The 20,719-nt window shown below is 31.9% G+C and overlaps 2 protein-coding genes across 2 annotated transcripts; one reads left to right on the top strand and one right to left on the bottom strand.

The window, feature by feature from the left end:
- The first annotated feature begins 2,410 nt into the window (after window positions 1-2,410).
- LOC115969450 (serine carboxypeptidase-like 7) lies at window positions 2,411-3,174 on the top strand. Its single transcript, XM_031089110.1, has 2 exons — window positions 2,411-2,695; window positions 2,797-3,174. The coding sequence occupies exons 1-2, from the start codon at window positions 2,562-2,564 to the stop codon at window positions 2,915-2,917; spliced, it is 255 nt and encodes an 84-aa protein (XP_030944970.1). The 5' UTR covers window positions 2,411-2,561; the 3' UTR covers window positions 2,918-3,174.
- Window positions 3,175-4,744: 1,570 nt separating this feature from the next.
- On the bottom strand, window positions 4,745-16,263 carry LOC115969198 (serine carboxypeptidase-like 18). The gene is made up of 14 exons (XM_031088791.1): window positions 16,117-16,263; window positions 15,867-16,003; window positions 8,622-8,698; window positions 8,397-8,519; window positions 6,934-7,036; window positions 6,784-6,821; window positions 6,544-6,645; window positions 6,312-6,392; window positions 6,066-6,215; window positions 5,864-5,935; window positions 5,413-5,537; window positions 5,118-5,231; window positions 4,933-4,987; window positions 4,745-4,828 (listed from the first exon to the last, which is right to left on the bottom strand). The coding sequence occupies exons 1-14, from the start codon at window positions 16,254-16,256 to the stop codon at window positions 4,745-4,747; spliced, it is 1,401 nt and encodes a 466-aa protein (XP_030944651.1). The 5' UTR covers window positions 16,257-16,263.
- Window positions 16,264-20,719: the final 4,456 nt, after the last annotated feature.

The following is a 20,719-nucleotide window of genomic DNA, read 5'->3' as shown; positions in this document are numbered from 1 at the left end:
AAATGAACAAAGTGCGTATCTCTCCAAGCTACTTCCAAATGCGTCAATAGGTGCCAAATGCACCCAAAGATAGTGTCAAGACCAATCAAAAGAACAAATGTTACCGCTACAACAAACTTCCAAATGCTCACTACACGAAACTTTTCAAAATTAGTGTGGGGTTAATTAGACGCAAAGAAAAGAGGAAGAAAAAAGTCATACCAATCTGGTACAAGAATCCATTCAATGCAAAATGACGATCATGAAATATATACAATAAAATACTCTCATATTTTTATTTATTTTTATTTTTATTTATTTAAAATTTTATTTATTTATTCTTATATATATATAAAAGTAACGAATCTCCACCACGAAAAGATTTATCATCCTAAACCACATATGCATCAATTGCAAGACCCAAATTAGAGGCAAAACAAATGAACAAAGTGCGTATCTCTCCAAGCTGCTTCCAAATGCGTCAATAGGTGCCAAATGCACCCAAAGATAGTGTCAAGACCAATCAAAAGAACAAATGTTACCGCTACAACAAACTTCCAAATGCACACTACACGAAACTTTTCAAAATTAGTGTGGGGTTAATTAGACGCAAAGAAAAGAGGAAGAAAAAAGTCATACCAATCTGGTACAAGAATCCATTCAATGCAAAATGACGATCATGAAATATATACAATAAAATACTCTCATATTTTTTTTTATTTATTTAAAATTTTATTTATTTATTCTTATAATTGTGCTAATTATATACATTGTCACATCAATGTAGAGTTATTTTGTAGTAAAATTTGTAAGAGTTGGGTTTGTATTATACATAATGTAATTATAAACAATGTCAATTACACTCATAGTTTTCAAATCCGAACCATTCAATGAACTGGAAAAGAGAGAGGTTCAAGATTTTTGAGGTCGGGCCGAGATTCAATCGTGGTCAAACCGTGTTGTGTCATTTAATTTTTTTTAATATATTTTGTACTTAAATTGGTGTTTATTTATTAATTTTTCATTCTTGACCAACAAAATATGTGTAGTTCAATGGTTTACATATGACTGAACTGTGACTTATAAACAATGGTTACACCACACACTAACTATAATTTTTACAATCTTTGTTAATCGGATTTTTTATTTTATTTTATTTTTTTATAAGTTTCTCAAAAAAAAAAAAACTGTACTTTTATACTATTTTGTGGCTAATTATAAGTTGTCTTTGATTTATAGGCAATAAGAGCTTTACATACAAAGTAGGACCAACCAATTGTCAAGTTAACTTAAAACCCAAGTCTTGATCAGTTGAGACATGCAGTTCAACTAATTGAAGTAAGTGACTTTCAACCTTTCAAGTCTGTAGTTGAAATGCAGTATTCTAGCACTCTATTTTTTGCATTCTTGAGTCTTTAGTTGTTCTAAACTTGATTTGTCTTGTTCCAAGGTTTAATTCAACACTAATCAACTAGACAAACTATGTTATAAAATGTTATATTTGTTCATGGTTGTCAATCTAAAAATATAGACTCTACAATAAGCATTATCATTCCTTTGGTAATCTTCATTTAATGTTCCAAGTGTGGCTTAAATCATTTCAATCCGAGTACATATAGCGACTCATTGCAATGATGTTAATCCATGTTGCAGTCTTGGTCTCCAACATTAAATATGTAATTCAAGACTAAACAATAATGAAAGAAAAATATTTTTTTTTTTTATAGTTTTTGATTCATACAAAATTCATTCTTTATGTTGCTCTATATTAATTAATTAATTTTAGTTCAATAGTAAATCCTTCGATTCAAAATTATATATACTATTTATAAGAGGATCCCTCTCTTTAAATTGGATTTTTTTTTTTGTAGTTTAGAAATACTCATAAACCTTACATTTAAGGGGAAAAAAACTTGAGGATAACGCAATAAAAATATATCTCCAACTCCACTAAAAATACCTATAAAATAGGAAACTCTCCTAGTAATCCGTATCTTCAAAACAAACTTATCCAAAATTTATTTTAAAAAAAAAAAATTATGACACTAGGCCAAAAAAAGAAAACCCTCATCACACACGAAAAGCACATGTGATGAGACTAATTTTATATAAGTATATATAATGTCCCTCAAAAGTTTTTAAATCATCAATTTAAACCCCCAATCAAATCCAAAATGTCAAAGATTTAAATTAATATGATTTTGTAAGTTTAGTGTTCAAATTTGAAAGTAGAGAAATTATAAGGTTTAATTTAAAACATTTAAAGATATCCGGTTTATTTGATTTGAAACTATCTTTTTAAATAAAGGGTTTAAAATATAATTTACCCCCAAAAAAAAAATCTATGGTTCAATGATGCAAAGAAAATTTTCTAGGTGCGCACGTTTCAACAACATTTCAACCAACGTTCATGAGTTAGACTCTCTGGTCATTCACCTGACCTTCCATACCTATAATTTAGTTCAAACTTCAAACAACTAACACCATAACTTCACTAATAGTAAGTTTGAAGCCTAGTTATTGTACATAATATTTTGGAGGCTAACAGCCTAATAACCAAACCACATGCATGCACCTTGACAATGTCTTCGAAAGCAAGTTCAGTATGCTTGCATTTGCTGTTTCTACTGCTTGTATCTGGCACTGCAGTCTCACACTGGATTGTCAAGACTCTTCCTGGCTTCCCTGGTTATTTGCCCTTTAAACTTGAAACTGGGTATGTATTACTTTCTTTTATTTGCACTGAATAATTTCTACTTACACCAAAACTGTTGGGTTAATTGATTGGTGATGATGTTGATGGGAATTTGTATATAGCTACATTAGTGTTGGTGAAGTGGAATTCTTTTACTATTTCGTCAAGTCGGAAGGGTACCCGGGAGTTGACCCTCTCTTGCTCTACATCAATGGAGACTGCAGTGCCAGATACAAGCAGTAGAAACAGCAGATGCAAGCATACTGAACTTGCTTCCGAAAACATTGTCAAGGTGCATGCATGTGGTTTGGTTATTAGGCTGTTAGCCTCCAAAATATTATGTACAATAACTAGGCTTCAAACTTACTATTAGTGAAGTTATGGTGTTAGTTGTTTGAAGTTTGAACTAAATTATAGGTATGGAAGGTCAGGTGAATGACCAGGGAGTCTAACTCATGAACGTTGGTTGAAATGTTGTTGAAACGTGCGCACCTAGAAAATTTTCTTTGCATCGTGGAACCATAGATTTTTTATTTTTTTGGGGGGGTAAATTATATTTTAAACCCTTTATTTAAAAAGATAGTTTCAAATCAAATAAACCGGATATCTTTAAATGTTTTAAATTAAACCTTATAATTTCTCTACTTTCAAATTTGAACACTAAACTTACAAAATCATATTAATTTAAATCTTTGACGTTTTGGATGTGATTGGGGGTTTAAATTGATGATTTAAAAACTTTTGAGGGACATTATATATACTTATATAAAATTAGTCTCATCACATGTGCTTTTCGTGTGTGATGAGGGTTTTCTTTTTTTGGCCTAGTGTCATAATTTTTTTTTTTTAAAATAAATTTTGGATAAGTTTGTTTTGAAGATACGGATTACTAGGAGAGTTTCCTATTTTATAGGTATTTTTAGTGGAGTTGGAGATATATTTTTATTGCGTTATCCTCAAGTTTTTTTCCCCTTAAATGTAAGGTTTATGAGTATTTCTAAACTACAAAAAAAAAAATCCAATTTAAAGAGAGGGATCCTCTTATAAATAGTATATATAATTTTGAATCGAAGGATTTACTATTGAACTAAAATTAATTAATTAATATAGAGCAACATAAAGAATGAATTTTGTATGAATCAAAAACTATAAAAAAAAAAAATATTTTTCTTTCATTATTGTTTAGTCTTGAATTACATATTTAATGTTGGAGACCAAGACTGCAACATGGATTAACATCATTGCAATGAGTCGCTATATGTACTCGGATTGAAATGATTTAAGCCACACTTGGAACATTAAATGAAGATTACCAAAGGAATGATAATGCTTATTGTAGAGTCTATATTTTTAGATTGACAACCATGAACAAATATAACATTTTATAACATAGTTTGTCTAGTTGATTAGTGTTGAATTAAACCTTGGAACAAGACAAATCAAGTTTAGAACAACTAAAGACTCAAGAATGCAAAAAAATAGAGCGCTAGAATACTGCATTTCAACTACAAGCTTGAAAGGTTGAAAGTCACTTACTTCAATTAGTTGAACTGCATGTCTCGACTAATCAAGACTTGGGCAAAATGAAATTTCAATTCTTTTTTCAGCCGTTTCATCTAGGATTTGGATGGATCTTATGTACATATGAATACAAACCCTAGAGCATGTTCTTTAAGACAAAAGAGGGTAGTGTTATGTACACAAGTTTGGAGTTTTTCCAAACCCTTTTAAAGCTAAAACTAGAGACTACATGCAAACATTGGATCCAATTATTTAGTAAAGTTGTTGCAGTCAGTTAACCATAGTTGTTGATCAAATATTTTAGTAGAAATCTTGAAGTCATGAACATGGGAGTTCGTGTGCAACAACCATAATAGAAGAGTCCGTGGATTCGATACTTCGTGTAGTCACACCAGTAAATACTACATGAGGTAGCAGTAAATTTAGGGTTGAGTCCGTAGTTGAAAGTTGATTAACCTTGTGACATCTGGGACCTAAAACCCTAACACTTATTACTAGGAATAAAATATGCTTTAACATTCCTCCAAAAGCAATAATTGAATGAAAGAGCTAGAGAGGATAGTAGTGAATCCATCTATGGAACATGTCATAACATTCCTTGCGTTTGTACTCTGTTGGAGAGTGTCCAGCTCCCTACACAAATTTAAAAGAATTTATTTTATTTTATTTTAAAAATTGCTTGCATAAATAAATGAAAATTTTTTAATGAAGTAAAAAATTAAGGTTCTTTTTCTTGCCTTTATAGTTGCATATGTCAAACGATATCCGCAATTTGTATATTTCCTTGTGTATCTGGAGAATAATATACACATTATTAACAATAAGAAAACAACAATAAAAGTAAAGCCTTAGTTTTAAGTGGGAAAAAGAAAATTGAAGGAAACAAAATGCTTATGTCCGATATCATATCTTATAAACTCACCCTGCAACCTGACCATCAACAAACCATGGTCTCCATTCAGTATCAATCGTCAAATCTAGAGAATTTATCCATTGTTCAACAGCAATATGTGTGACAGACATGTCATGATCGCCACTGCAAGAGTAAAATTGTAGATATGAATAAAATTATTAATTATCTGGCACATACAATTTAAATTGCTGTAATTTAATTATGTAACTAATTCTTATATTTCAGTTTGGTTTTATATTTGTAATAGCATAAGTAATAATGAATACAAATAAATACTTAGTGTAGTGATCTTGTAGATTGGAACCTGAAAACCAGGATTTGCAAGCCTGAATTTGTCAGATTTTTATGATAGGGAATTGCATCTTTGACATTGTAGGAGTACTCCGAGGTCAAGGTGATGTTGCATCTAAAGACTTCTTTGACTGTTCCCTGTAGAGATAACTCACAATACAAGCAGCTTAGCGCCCATCAGCTTTTAATTGATAGTACTTAAAATATTCACAATTTCTTTTTTAATTGTTGATGGAAATGTTATTTTGTAAAAGAAAATTTGTCCTTAAACTTTTTGTTTGTCATTGTATTGAACTATCAAGAATTACTTATTTAGCACCCATTTGCTTTTCATTGATAGTATACTTAAAATATTCACAATTTCTTTTTTAATTGTTGATGTGAATGTTTATTTTGTAAAAGAAAAGATTTGTGTCCTCAAACTTGTTGTTTGTCATTGTACTGTACTACCAACAGTTACTTACCGGTCGAACATGAAGAGCATCTTGGACACTTTTATAATTTATCCTTATATCAAAGAGAATATAATCAAAATTCTGCAAAAATAAAGTGACAAATAAATGAATGAATAAAAATTAGTTCCACTATTGTACAGTCTTACATTTATAACAAGTGGATGAATGAGCATTTATAAGAAGTGCAAGAATGTGAGAGAGAGAATTTTACTTTGCACCAAAAGTCTCCATTCCTAGACCATGGTAGGATGAAATTTCTTGAGTTTTCATTAAGAAATCCTTGAGCACCTTCTTTTGGTTTTGGTGTTATGAACGCACAATTGGGACCCAAGATATCTGCTTCATTTACTAGCTCTATGCACTAAATATTCAGATTAACGATCACTCATTCTTGGTGCCCATATAATCGACCAAAATCTATGATGTTATAATAAACATAAGTGATACTCTATCCAACCTGGGATATTGAAGCAACAGCCTCGATGCAGTTTGCATTTGTCGAATCGATGTAATTCCCATTGCAACTAGTTTTGGCTGACTGAAATAGCACTTAACAAGAACAACTATGAAGATGATAGCCAAAATGTGAAACGCAAATGAAACCCAATTAGCTAGTTTTAGTTATCAAAACTTGTCTTAACTTGTTACCAAAAAAAAAAAGAAAACAACAAGAACCTTGTCTTAACTACCTTATACATTGCATCTGATATTAGAGCCATTCGGTGCGTAAATATTACTCTTGTGTTATCTTCGAGATCTGTATTTGTATGTGGGCATCCAAGCGAGAGTCCCTTGCATTATTTTGAAGAACATTATATTCTAATATTCATCGAAATACCAAATGAAAAGGATTTATATTAAAAAGAAAATAAAAAAATAATTAAAAAAAAGAGAGAGAGAAATTCAAGTCCAATAATTTGATTGTCTACTTTGATATTCACTTGAGGTTCAATTCCTGCTTCATTGCCTGCAACTCAATAAAAAAGAATCAAGTTTGAAGATTGGGATTAATATTGAGTATACCATAGACTTGATTCAATGAGCTGCTCTATTAGATGCTTGTGATCAATATAAGTTACCATTTATAATATCTTGGGCTAGAATTGGAGTGACCACTCCTTGATATGAGTCGCTCCCAAGACAGACTGGATTGTTCACGAAATCTGAGTGTTCGATCAACCACTGTGTCACGAATAAACATGTTAGGAGTTAATAAAAATATGATGTTCTTCCATGGAACTAATTTTAGCAATTTGGTTTTAAAAAATTACACTTGGTCTCCCCTTAATTCTAAAGGCCATAAAAAAATAAAAAAATAAAAAACTATAGATCTAAAATTTTAAATAAAATTAACAAGTCTAAAAAAATTAGCTTAATAACAAAAATTACCAATAGTAAAGCTAAAAAAGTTAAACTCAATCAACAAATTTTATCCAAAACAAATAACTTGACCTTTTTAAAAATTTTAAACAAAATAATTTTGCTCTTACCCAGTAGCAAACACAAGCATCAAAGACACACACCGAGTTTCCTTTTTCATAAATGATTTCATTGTAATGTATTACGAAACAATAATTTGCTTCTTTTTTTTTTTTTTTTTTGTTTATACTTCTACCCTCCTAACTTGAAGTCCTACCTCCATCTTTGCTCCCATGAGCATTAGCATTGACTCAATATTAAAAAAACTATATAACACTTCAATTTTCGAATCAAATTCTTGTTAAATTCATCTTAAATCCCTTGCATAAAACTTAATAGTTCTACTAAATTGCAAATTATACTCCTAAACTTTGTAATAATTTCAATTTTGCTCCTTGAATTTTCAAAATTTTGATCCACTCTCCTAAAGTTAGGTATTGTTTGGAGTTGCTCCCTTCCATCAATACACTATGTCTAGCCTTTCATTAAATGCCAAATTGGCACCCCAATGACACCTTCTATGTTTGTAATTGATTTGGTTTTGCACCCTTTATGTTTGGGGCTATTTTGATTAATTTTGAACTCTAATGGACAGTTAGGCACGGTGCATTGACAGAAGCAAATAAATCCAAACAATACCTAATGTTATAGGAATAGATCAAAATTTTGAAACTTTATAGGGTAAAATAAAAATTACTCCAATTAAATGGTTTAGGTGGAAGAGCAAGAGTGTCATCATACAAGAGTTGAACACTATTTAGATTTTTCTTTTTCTTTTTTGAGAATCCACCCCAATGTTATTAAGGATCACACTGGAAAATCAGCAATTACAAGGGAAGAAAATTCTAGAGGAACAAACTTCATCCAAACAATTAAAGGGAAAGAAAACCTAACTTTCCTAACTAAAGCATAGGCTACAGAATGACTTTGTCTTCTTACATGAGAGAAGGAGTGAACTCTAAAAGAGTTCGAGATAGACTAAATTGTGTTCAAGGCATTATCGTTGGCTACACCCCATCCCTCTCTCCATGATCATTTAACAATGGTGCTAATAAAGCCATTATATCTAATTAAATGTAACAATTAGGCATTTTAATTGGCTATCACCATCAATTACACTCACATTTCTCAGAAACTCATAGGCTTGTGCAGCTACTTTTGTGTCAAACGCGCTCCAAGCTTCCGAGATTGTTGCATAGGAGAAGCCAGCACCCACAGGCGCATCTAAAAATAACACATTGGCTGTCTGCAAAAGCATTGTGATTATCTCTTGAAGCAAAATTCGAAGGAAAATGTTTCTAGAATAATGGAAATTAATGAGAAATCGCAGTAGTACTAAACTGCGTACCTTTGTCCATGTGTTTGGTTCATATATCAGTGTTGGTAAGCCCCCAGTGTAATCAGTGATATTGAATTTTAATGGGCCTACGAGTGAACATGGAAGTTTAAATGAAAATTTTCTAGAATATCATTGAAAATAAACGATAAAATTGGGGGGAAAAAAATTACAATTAGATAAAATTCTAACAAAAAAAATATATTAAAATTTTTTTTTTTGAAACTTTTGTATACAAGTTTTAGTAATTTATATCTACTTATAGTGTCATGAAAGCTCTCTTTTGTTAGTCGGAATTGAAAACCTGAAGTATGTTAAAAATTAATAGAATATGCCTTTTTGAAGAGAGAGGTATTGGTCAATCCTTTGTCAAAGTTTGTTAAACTTTGTCAACTTGTTTTGCCTTCTAGGGCTTGGCAGCAATTTGATACTAATGCTTATTCCTCCATTTGATTATGGCAAACAGTTTTTTATTACCTTCAAAACAAAAGATCGCGCATGTTACTTGAGAAAAGAAATGTGATTTAAGGTGTCTTAGAGCACTAGCAATAGTGAAACTAAATAACTATATTGTCATTTTAACTCCACCAAAATACAAAAATTGCTCTACAATAGTGAAGGCATAACTAAAAATTTTAGCTTCAGTACGCAGCTATTTTTGGCTGCGTACTATAGCTTGAAGCTAAAAAAAAAGAGTATTTTTTTTATTCCAACCAGCATTAAAATAATATTTCTTCTCTTTCTTTATTTAATTCCTTTTCTATTTCTTTTCTTTCTTCCGATTGCCATAATCCTCATCACAAACTCTCACCGATTCCCATCATCCTCATCCACAAACTCTCACCGATTCATCAACCTCCTCACCGCCGCCACCGAAGCTCACACACCATCGCCAAAACAGTTCATGGTTGTGCTTGCTCATGGATTGAAGTGGTTATCGCTCGTGGTTGTGCTTGCTCGTGGGTTTTAGTTTTAGGTTGCTAGATTTTCAGGTTGTTGTGCCCCATCACCGATCTTCATCTCCCTCAACCCTCAACTCCGTTGGAGCTTGATTTCTGGGTTTCTGCCGATCTTCACCTTTATCTGTGCCCTATTGCCGATCCTCATCTTCATCTGTACTGGGTTTCTGCCGACCCAACTCGCTGACCCACCCCTTCTGCTGACCCAGTACGCCAGCCCACACCATATTTGTGTTGTGTTGGTGATTTTTTATTTTGTTTGTGATTGGTGATTTTGTTTGGTCTGGGTTGAGGAAAAAGATTGAGGATTTGGATTGGTGGGTTTTTTTTTTTTTTTTTTTTTTTTTTTCTATGGACTGCTAGTGGTGTTGGTGGTGGTAGATGTTGTGTTGTATTGGTTTTTTTTTTTTTTTTGGGATGTTTTTATTATTATTTTAATGAGTTATTTGTATTATTTTAATCAAATAGCTAAAAATATAGATCCAGATGTTGGATGTGAAGATGTAAAATAGATAAAGTGACTTTTGTAGGTGTCAAATAGCTATATTTTTTGCTCCATTGCTGTGGATGTTCTTAACCTAGCTCAAGGGTTATATAAAATAACTTTGAAATTTTTTGGCAACATTTAAATGGGGTGACGGAAACACCACAATTTATCGGGACGCCAAAAGTCATTAAATGAGATATGAAGTTAAAGATCTATTCATGGGCTCCGGTTAGTTCAACTAATAAAGTTTTTTTTATCTTAAATAAGATATTTGGGGTTTAACTCCCGCTTACACCAATAACTGATTAGTATCTTGACATGATGATAAAAGACTATCATCAAAAGTGGACACCATATAAGTCTCTTAAAAAAAAAAAAAGTTTAAAGACCTATGACCTATCAATATTTAGTTATTATCATTTGTCACCAAAAAATTTAGAATAAAATTAAATATTATCTAAGTTCATGAGTAAATCATATTTTTATTATATACAATATAATAAAAATTCTATCTTAAATGTGGTTTTGATAAATGGAATTTTTTTTTTCCAATTTCCCCCCCCCCCCATTTTTATTTCTCCTTATGTCATGAGAGGCTGGCATTCCAAGTTAAAGGGGTTAATACCATTCCAGAAGCCATTTCAGTTTTGTTAGGGAAACAAAATATTTCAATACCAGTTAATACTAGTGTACCGTTTTGGGATCATCGCTAATTATATAAATTTATATACTCACACATGTTGGTAAAAGTCAAAACCCACACAATTTATTAAATATATTTATAAATTTATAAAATATTTTTATTCTTAAGTTTTAGTTAAAAAGTTAATTTTTCAAAATTCATTATACATTTATATTAATAATACAAACCTTTTTTTAGATGACACATGGTAGTAGAATTTATTTACTTATTATTATTAAAATTATAGATCCATTAGAGCATCCACAACAGATGTTCTATAAAAAATGTCATTTTGACACACTAAAAGCCTACTTTATTTTACTACATCATTTTACAACATCCCATTTATCAAATGTTTTATCATTCAATTCTATATATTAAAATAATATTTACTACACATTAAAATAATATATTAACTCCTCCCACCAAACACCAAGAAAGAGAAAAAGTCAAAAAAGATGAGAGAGAAATGAATAAAAAACTCTTCTTTTTTTTTAGCATTCTTGTCCTTAGAGCATCCACAGCAGATATGCCAAATGTGCCAAATGCCAAATATTTGGCACATTTGGCACACCAAACACAAAAAACCTCCTTTATGAGATGTTCCAAATATCATAATTTTTGTCATATGTGAACAGTACCATTCTATTTTGGAACGATACGGACAAGAATGCTAAAAAAAAAAAAAAATTATTCATTTCTCTCTCTTCCTTTTAGACTTTCTCTCTTCTCTCTCTATTTCTTGGTGTTTGGTGGGAGGACTTAATATATTATTTTAATGTGTAGTAAATATTATTTTAATGTATAAAATTGAATGATAGAACATTTAATAAATGAGATGTTGTAAAATGATGTGGTAAAATAATAATGTAGGCTTTTGGTGTATCAAAATGGTATTTTTTATAGAACATTTGCTGTGGATGCCCTTACCGTTCCAAAATAGAACAATATTGTTCATATGTGGCAAAAATTATGAAATTTGAAATATCTCATAAAGAGATTTTTTTGATATTTGATGTGCCAAATATGTTAAATATTTAATATTTGACACATCTGTTGTGGATGCTCTTAAACATTATTTTGGTGCAGTACGTGTACCGTAGTTGAAGTTAAAAAAAAAAAGGTTTTTTCAAAAAAAGGATGAAGTTTGAATTTATCTTCACATTTGTGGATGTCACCGTCAGACACACAAAACAATAAAAGTAAAGGCGAAAAACACATTTTGGTCCCTACATTTTCAGTCGATTTCCGTTTTAGTCCCTAAGTTTTTTTTTTACCACTTTTAGTCCCTCTCCTGAAAAACGGTTCCATTTTAGTCCCTACCGTTACATCATAAACGGATATTGCTGATGTGGCAAACGGCATGCACTGTTGGCCTGACGTGGTCATTAAAATAATAATAAAAAATACCACGTCAGCATTTAAATTAAAAAAATTAATTTATTAATTTTAACTAAATAAAAAAAATTAAAAACAGAATTAAAAACTAAAAATCATATGAACTAAGATCTAAGTGTGTCTTGAACAAGAACACCAAGAACACAAACTCAAATTCAAGAACACAAACCCAGAAATTAAAAAAAAAAAAAAAAAAAAAAAAACCATCAAAGCATGATAATGTGATCTGTGCTAAAAGAACAAACATAGCCTTGAATTTCCTCACAAATTAAGTTCTGTACATTTAAGTAGAATTAAAAGCATCTGATCTGAAATGTGGAATTACAGAGCCTAAGAAAAGGCCACCTCGTCCTTGAACCACGCCTTGTAGAGGCACTATAACTCTCATGCCTGTGCTTGTTGTGATATTGTGCTTGCTGTAATGTTGTTGTTCTTCTTCTTCTTTTTCTTCGGAGCTCCGAGAACGGAACAAACGGGTCCGGGTCATTATTACAGTATAGACATGTGGGAGCTCGATGAAAAACGCTGCGGTTTTTTGTGTGTGGTATTGGTGGTCGGAGAGTTCGAAGAAGAAGGAAAGTGGATTGTGTGTTTGTGTTTTTGTTTGCGTTTGCGTGTGTGTGTTGGAGAGGGAAGTGTGCGTTTTTTGGACTTTTGTTTAAATTTTGATTTTGGATTTTTGAAATTTTATAATGTTGTTGTGCGGCGTTCTTTGTTTGAGGCCCAGGATAGATGATGGATCTAGGATCTAGTTGCTGGGATTTTTTTTTTTCTTTCTACTTGGCTTTTTACTTTCTTAGCCTAAAATAAAACAAATTGTGACTTATTAACAAACTTTGTCATCATCTACTTTTTTTTTTTTTTTTTTAATTTCTGGGTTTGTGTTCTTGGATTTGAGTTTGTGTTCTTGGTGTTCTTGTTCAAGACACATTTAGATCTTAGTTCATATGATTTTTAGTTTTTAATTTTGTTTTTAATTTTTTTTATTTAGTTAAAATTAATAAATTAATTTTTTTAATTTAAATGCTGACGTGGTATTTTTTATTATTATTTTAATGACCACGTCAGGCCAACAGTGCATGCCGTTTGCCACATCAGCAATATCCGTTTATGATGTAACAGTAGGGACTAAAATGGAACCGTTTTTCAGGAGAGGGACTAAAAGCGGTAAAAAAAAAACTTAGGGACTAAAACGGGAATCGACTGAAAATGTAGGGACCAAAATGTGTTTTTCGCCTAAAGTAAAATATAAAATTATTTTATTCAAAATCTGAAGTTGGAACTTGAAACTTTGGAAGAAGTAACGTTGGGTCAAGGACTGAGGACAAAACCAAAAGAAATTTATGGGGTGTTTGGTAGTAGGGTTTGAACAATGTTGTTTGGTTGTTTTTTATATATATATAGATGAAAAAATGTGTAGAAATACATGTAAATGTATTTGAAATGCTTAAAAGTGTATTTAAAAGCCAAACTTGAACAAAACTAAAGAAAGAGGTTTCTAGCCTTCTGGGTCTTAACGAAGAAGAAGAAGTAGATCGGACATTCTGACAATGACAGTGGTAGCAAAGTGAGAGACATTATCTTTTTCATGAGATCTGAAATTTTTATTTTTTTAATCTAAAAGTCTTGATTTATTTTGGTTCAGTATTTTTTTGGGCCAAAATATGATATTTTGTTCGGTATAGTTAGAATAACCCGGTATGACCGATATTTGAACCCGAACGAAACTCATGCGTTTCTATATCGTTTTAAGCTCCAGTGGGAAAAATACTGGTCATATTGGCCGGTACGATACGGTATTGACTTCCTTGTTCTAAGTACATTCACAGTTGTCATCTTCTCCAAAAAAAAAAAGTTGCCATAGTTGCTATAAGAGGAATTCTATTGCCAAATCCTAAAAAGGTTTCATTATATATATTTTTATAATTTCAATAATCTACAATAAATTTTTTGTTTTAATAATAAATTAATTTTGGGTTTTATAAGTTAGTTGCACTACTTGTCTTAAAGTATGTATTTTAAGCTATTTTATCATGTGACTCATTATAAGTATATTAAAATTATTAATATAATTTACTCCAAGAAACTAAGAGCTTGTTTGGATAGTCCAAAAACTAACTGATATCACTCAGTTTTCATGATCCATCATCTAAAACTCGTGGGTCCCCCAAATAATGCAGTGTTTGGCTTGATTTTGGATGTTTGTTTCCATTGCTCAAAAACTCAAAATTCTGAGTTTAGATGATGGAAACTGAAAACACAGTTTTGGTATTTTCAGATTATGGATTATGAGTGATAGTGGCAAAATGGTAAAAAAAATCAAATTTGTGAGATCCATTCTCTTGACTTGTCACTGTCAAGAAACAGTGTCATACCATTTCTTTTTTTCTTTTTCTTTCTTTCTTTCTTCTTCCAAAGAGTGGCTTCTTTTTTTCTTTTCTTTTTTTGCTTTTTCTCTACTTCTTCTTTCTTTCTTCTTCATACCCACCACACCACCAACAACCTTTTTTTTTGTTCTTCTTCTTCATTCTTTCTTTTTCTTTCTTTCTTCATCAAACCCACTCCACCACCAATAGATTCTTTTTTTCTCCTCTTCTTCCTAGTTTTGTCTTTCTTTCTTTTCTTCTTTTTCTTTCTTTCTTTTTTCTTCAGACGCACTCACCATGTTCATCCACACATAAATATATACCCAGAAACAAAAACCCACTCCTCATTTTTGTGATTTTGGTCTTCGATCTAAGGATTCCTAGGTTTGGATTTGGGTTTTCTGTGTTTATGGGTTTGGGTTGTCAATTTTGGATCACCAATCTAAAGATTTTGTGTTGGTGTGTTTGGGTTTTCTGTGTTTGTAATTGTGGTTTGAAGATTGGGCTGTGATAGAGGTGGGTTTGTGTGGTTGGTGGTGGTATTGATAATTGGAAATTTTTTCTTTTTGTGGGTGTAGCGGATGGTTGGATTTTCTTTTAGTTGAGATTTTTTTTTTTGTTTTGTGGCCATTGGTGGTGTTGACAATGGTGGGTTCTGAGTTTTCCATTGATGGTGGTGATGGACTTGAGAGAATATGAAAGAGGGGAAGAGAAAATGGACGCAGGTAGCAACCATAACTCCTGTGTAGTGTAGTGTCAGTGGGGTGGGTACCACCATTTTGGCAAAAAATGGACTTAAAAGTTGAGATATGTGACTAGAATTTGTAACCAAACAACAATTTTGGAGTTTTTGAGTGATAGTGGGGTTTGGGTTATGAGTTATGAGATTTGAGTTAGAGTTACAAGTTATGAGTATTGAATTATGAAAACTGAGTCATGTCTAAACCAAATGGGCCATAAATTATCAAAAATTCCAAGAAATTCAAAGATAATTTTACTAATTTATTTCACATTATTTTATAATCTTTAATAATATATATGTTTCTTCATAAGAACTCGATATTTCCTGATATGAAATTCTTATCAACTTTAAAGAAATTTTTGTTCGTATAAAATAAATAAATAAAAAGCAATTTTTGTTTTTATAAATAAATAAAAAAAAAAGTCTTATTTTGTTCTTTTATTTTTGCAATTTATTTATTCTATTTATTGTGCATTCCTTATCTCTTCAAGAATCTTTCTCGATTCTTGGCACATGTAATTTACTGAAAATTCACTCACTAGTCAATGTAGTCACTACAATAAAGTATGAAATTAGTGTAGGGTCATTTAGATGCAAAGAGAAAAAGAAGAAGAAAGTCATACCAATCTGGTACAAAAATCCATTCAAAGCAGAACAACCAGGGCCTCCGTTGAAGTAGAGCAAGAGAGGATCAGCTCCCGGGTTCCCTTCCGACTCGACGAAATAGTAGAAGAATTCCACTTCACCAACACTAATGTATCTATATACAAATTCCCATCAAACCATCACTAATCAATTAACCTGTTCTCTATAAAATCTTTAGAAAATAAATTAAGATATATAGTCTTAACTGCAGAAACTAATAGCGCATACCCAGTTTCAAGTTTAAAGGGCAATTCACCAGGGAAGCCAGGAAGAGTCTTGACAATCCAGTGTGAGACTGCAGTTCTAGTGCCTGATACAAGCAGTAGAAGCAGCAAATACAAGCATACCGAACTTGATTTGGAAGACATTAATGTAAAGGTGATTATGGTTTGGTTATCAATTAGCCCCTAAAATATTTACTAATATTAGTATTACTAGGCTTCAAACTTACTAGTTAAGCTATGCTCATGCAGTTAGTTGTTTGATACTATCATACTAAAATGTAGGTATAGAAGGTTAGCTGAATAATCAAGAAAATAAAGCTCAAGAACGTTGGATGGAATGTTGTTGAGTTGAGTTTAGTAGTAATAAAATATGTACATTTGTTTAATTGAGCACTGAGGATGTCTTATGCTGGTAGAGTCAATTTTTTACCTAAAAAAAGAGAGAATTTTGTACTTTGCATCATTGCACATTTGGACCATAATTTTTTTTTTTTTTTTTTTGGGTGGTGGGGACCCGTGTTAAATTATATTTTAAATCCTATACTTAAATATGGTTTCAAACTAAACCTAATAATTTCTCTAGTTTTAAATTTGAACCCTAAACTTATAAAATCATATGAATTTAAACCTTCTACTTTTTTTAAACTCCATAATTCAATTTGAACTAACAAAAACTACAGGGCTTAATTTGTAATAATCTTAAACATCTTTAATTTGAAACTTTTGACACTATAAAGTTTACTTTGAAACCAACCCTACATTATATGATTTTAAATGTAATTTGACGTGGTTTTTGTTTTCAGAGGGTGTAAGTTTCAAACCGTATTGGCTATGAAGGGGGTGTTTGGTAGAGGGGTTTGAGTAATGTTGTTTAAATGTTTTGAATATATTTGTGGGTGAAAATGTTTGTGAAAATATGTGTAAGTGTGTTTAAAATGCTCAAAAGTGTGTTTGAAATGGCCTACCAAACAGGCCCAAATTTCTCTAACCGGTGACCAAACTAGTACAAATAACCCTCCATTGCAAATCACTTTTTCGCTGGACTATTTTGGATGATTTCAGCAATTTCAGAATGTTTCGGTCATTCTAGTTGAAATATTGATTTCTGTCCAAAATCCTTTTAGAAAAAAATCATCCAATTTTTGCCATTAGAAACCCATAGATTCACAAAGGTAAGACATAACGAAGTTCAAACGAAGCCCACCAAAGTCAGTTCAAAATCTTTGAGTGATATTGAGCGTCTTATCTTATCTTAATAACAGGATTTTTTGTTTCAATTTTAACATTTTACGTACTAAAATACCCTCATACAAATTCTTAAACTCTCTAAAATTCCCCAATCTTTTAGTTAAATAATTTTAAATTAAAAAATACAAATTGGTTAAAAGAGTAATTTACTATTCCTAAATTTTAGGCTTTTTCTTTTATCTTCTCTATTCAGCCTAAAACTTATGACACTATCTATATCTCATTTTTAAACATTATTCCATGTTACCTTACCTCTTTCTTAAAAAAAAATTACAAATGGTTATTTATATATCACTTTTAAACATTATAACACTAAACTTAAAAAACAAATAAATAAATAAAAGAGCATTATTGCATGTGCAAAGTATGCGTTATGAGTCTAATACTACTAATAACAAGATTCCCGGTTTGGGTTTCATCATTTTGCATACTAAAATTCTCATACAAACTCTTAAACTCTCTAAAATATCCCTATCTTTTAGTTAAATAATTTTAAATTAAAAAAAAATGGTTAAAAGAGTATTTTTTGTTCCTAAATTTTAGGCATTTTCCTTCTTCTTTTTTCTCCATTCTGCCTAAAAATTAGCACACGGTCTCTATGTCACTTTTAAATATTATTCTACATTACCTTATTTATTTTTTTAAAAAAATACACACTGTAGGGGTAAAGTCCCCAGATCAAACAATGGGCCTTGAGCCCCATACAGAGTCCAGCCACGTCAGAGGAGAAAGTGGGGCGCCAAAAGGGCTCCCGGCCCAACTCTTATGGGCCCGAACTTATTTAAAAGGCAGTCCGAGGAGGAATGTCTCCTCGGACGTGCCAAATATGGCTCAAACATACATCCTACCAGCAATAAAGAATCACTCCAACGAGTATTGGTAGCAGGGATGAGCCCCACAAGCCCGAGAGGGGGAAGAGAGTATAGGATGTCAAGGGAGAGATTACAGCTGCCGCATTAAATGCAGGGAAGCTACTTTTCTGGCCGCATTAATGTGGAGAGGACAGGCGAACAATGTTACCTTGGCCACTACAACTCACAGAAAGATAGGGGAGATGTCCGATGGGACGGGCACTCAAGTGAAGGTCCAGATGATCAACAAGTGTAAGGTTCTGATGACTTCAAGGAGGCTATATAAGAGAAGGGAATCCCCATGAAGAGGGGATCAGGAAAAAGGAGGAAGGAAGAACAGAAGAGAGAGAGAAAGACCATAGCCTTTGATCAAGAACAAAAGTGCACCCACACGTCTCCTCAGACCGAATATCCAGTGGACATAAAGGAGATATTCTTATGTTCAATTGTTGTATGGCCCAAAGTTATCCAACATTCACTTCGTTGGGGCCCAGTTCTGTAACCCGCTCTCTACAAATTCATTGTCTAGGGCTCCTTGGGCCATAATCACCTACCTGTTAGGCTTGGACCCCAATACGAGCCCATACACACACTATTTTATATATATATACACCCACACACTTTAAAAAGAATACTTCCCCTATTTGACTTCTAATGCCTTTACATGAGAGTTGGAAAAAAAATGAAAAGTTTCAATTTCAAATAGTTTCTTCCATTCATATAGTCACCAACTCATGTATAAATAACTAATTAGAAAAAAAAAAAAAAAAAAAAAATCACATAGAGAAAGATTCTAAGAATTAAGACAATATCTCAATCTTACTTCTAAATATTATGACACAAAGCCCCCCCCAACCCCCCCCCCCCCCAAAAAAAAAAAATCATTGCACACGCAAAGTGCGTGTGATTAGGCTAGTCTTATATAAAGGGCATATGCAAGACCTCAACTTTGTAATCCACGACTACAAGTATGATTCATATATATGAGAGAACATAATATATACTTATATAATTTTGATCCAAGGGATTTACTATTGAAATGAAATTAATTAATTAATTAATATAGAGCAACATAAAGAATGACTTTTGTACTAACTGAAAATTATTAAAAAGTTTGTCTTTCATTATTTTTTAGTCTTGAATTACATATTTGAATGTAGAAAACCAAGACTGCAACATGGATTAACATCATTGAAATGAGAGGAGCTTTGATCTTGGGGATTGGGTGAGAAGAGATGTGGCTATGAAGAAGGAGTTTATGTTCATTGTGGGTTAGAGTTCAAAATTTCATTCTGGGGATTAAGAATTCAATCTGGTCTAAGTTGTTGCCTAGTGAGGATGGTGTTATGTGAGTCATGTGAGAATCACGTGGGATTTTTAATTGTAATGGGAGCTAACGTGGAAGGGCTAACATAAAAGGACTATTTATATTTAAATTTAATTTATGCCATGTATGCATTTTGTTTACCACTTGAGCAAATTCCGTTAGTCATCTAACAGTAAGAACCAAATTGATTGTGACTTGAAAATAGCAAGGACAAAATTGACTACCCACAAAATGTAGGAACCAAATTGACCGTAACCTCAAAATATATGGACCAAAATGGTGTTTTCGCCTATTTTTGCCACACGAGGTAGAAGAAATAAAATTGATTTTGGGAAACTTTGGGGTGAGAGCTCGTACGGAGACTTGAAAATAGTAACTTTTGCTTGTCGCCTGTAGACATACTCCCAACTAATTTTGGGTACAGACCTAGAGCTATGTTCATGAATTTGTGCAGAACACAGGCCATTGCGTAAAATACAAGAAAGACAAGGCAATAGCTGCTGTTGGAGCACTGTCCTGCGATAAGAATATCAGAGTCCATGAAGATAATGCAAGCCTTAATGTTAAAGCAGCCAGGTCTCTCCATGAAGATAATGCAAGTGAGGAATGCTGAAGTTTTTCAGATACTGAAGAGGGTCCCAGGTTGGAAGAACCCGAAACAATTTGGTTCATTATCTTGCTGAAGTTTCGAAAATGCTTGTGCTTGGAAAGAAGAAACTCCAAACTTTATAGAAAAAAATGCATCTTTGATGTAACTTCAAATCAAATCATCAATATCAATATATATATACATATATATATAAAAGCAGAGATCTTAGATGGGAAAGCATGAGATTCTGCCAAGTAGCATATTGTATGACATTTTTTTCATTTAGGCTTTCCATCTCATCTAAATTTAGCATTTATGTCAAATTATTAAGTAATGACAAATGCATTTATTTCAATATATTAATAAAATTCAAAGAATTTGTATACATTTATAACTTAACATACTTTAAATTGATACGGATAAATCTAAAAAGTCATGAGAAATGTAAGAATCAAAAAAACTTTTCAATTTTCTGCGTAAGACTAACTTCAATGTAGAATTGTAAGAGTCAAATTCAATAAATTGGGTAAATACTATGTCTCCACATTTGTCCAATATAAATTTCTATTTCTATTGGACTTAAAAATTAAAC

This window comes from Quercus lobata, chromosome 11 (assembly GCF_001633185.2).
Source record: "Quercus lobata isolate SW786 chromosome 11, ValleyOak3.0 Primary Assembly, whole genome shotgun sequence".
NCBI classification, from domain to species: Eukaryota; Viridiplantae; Streptophyta; class Magnoliopsida; order Fagales; family Fagaceae; genus Quercus; species Quercus lobata.
This window is presented reverse-complemented; position numbering and strand designations above follow the sequence as displayed.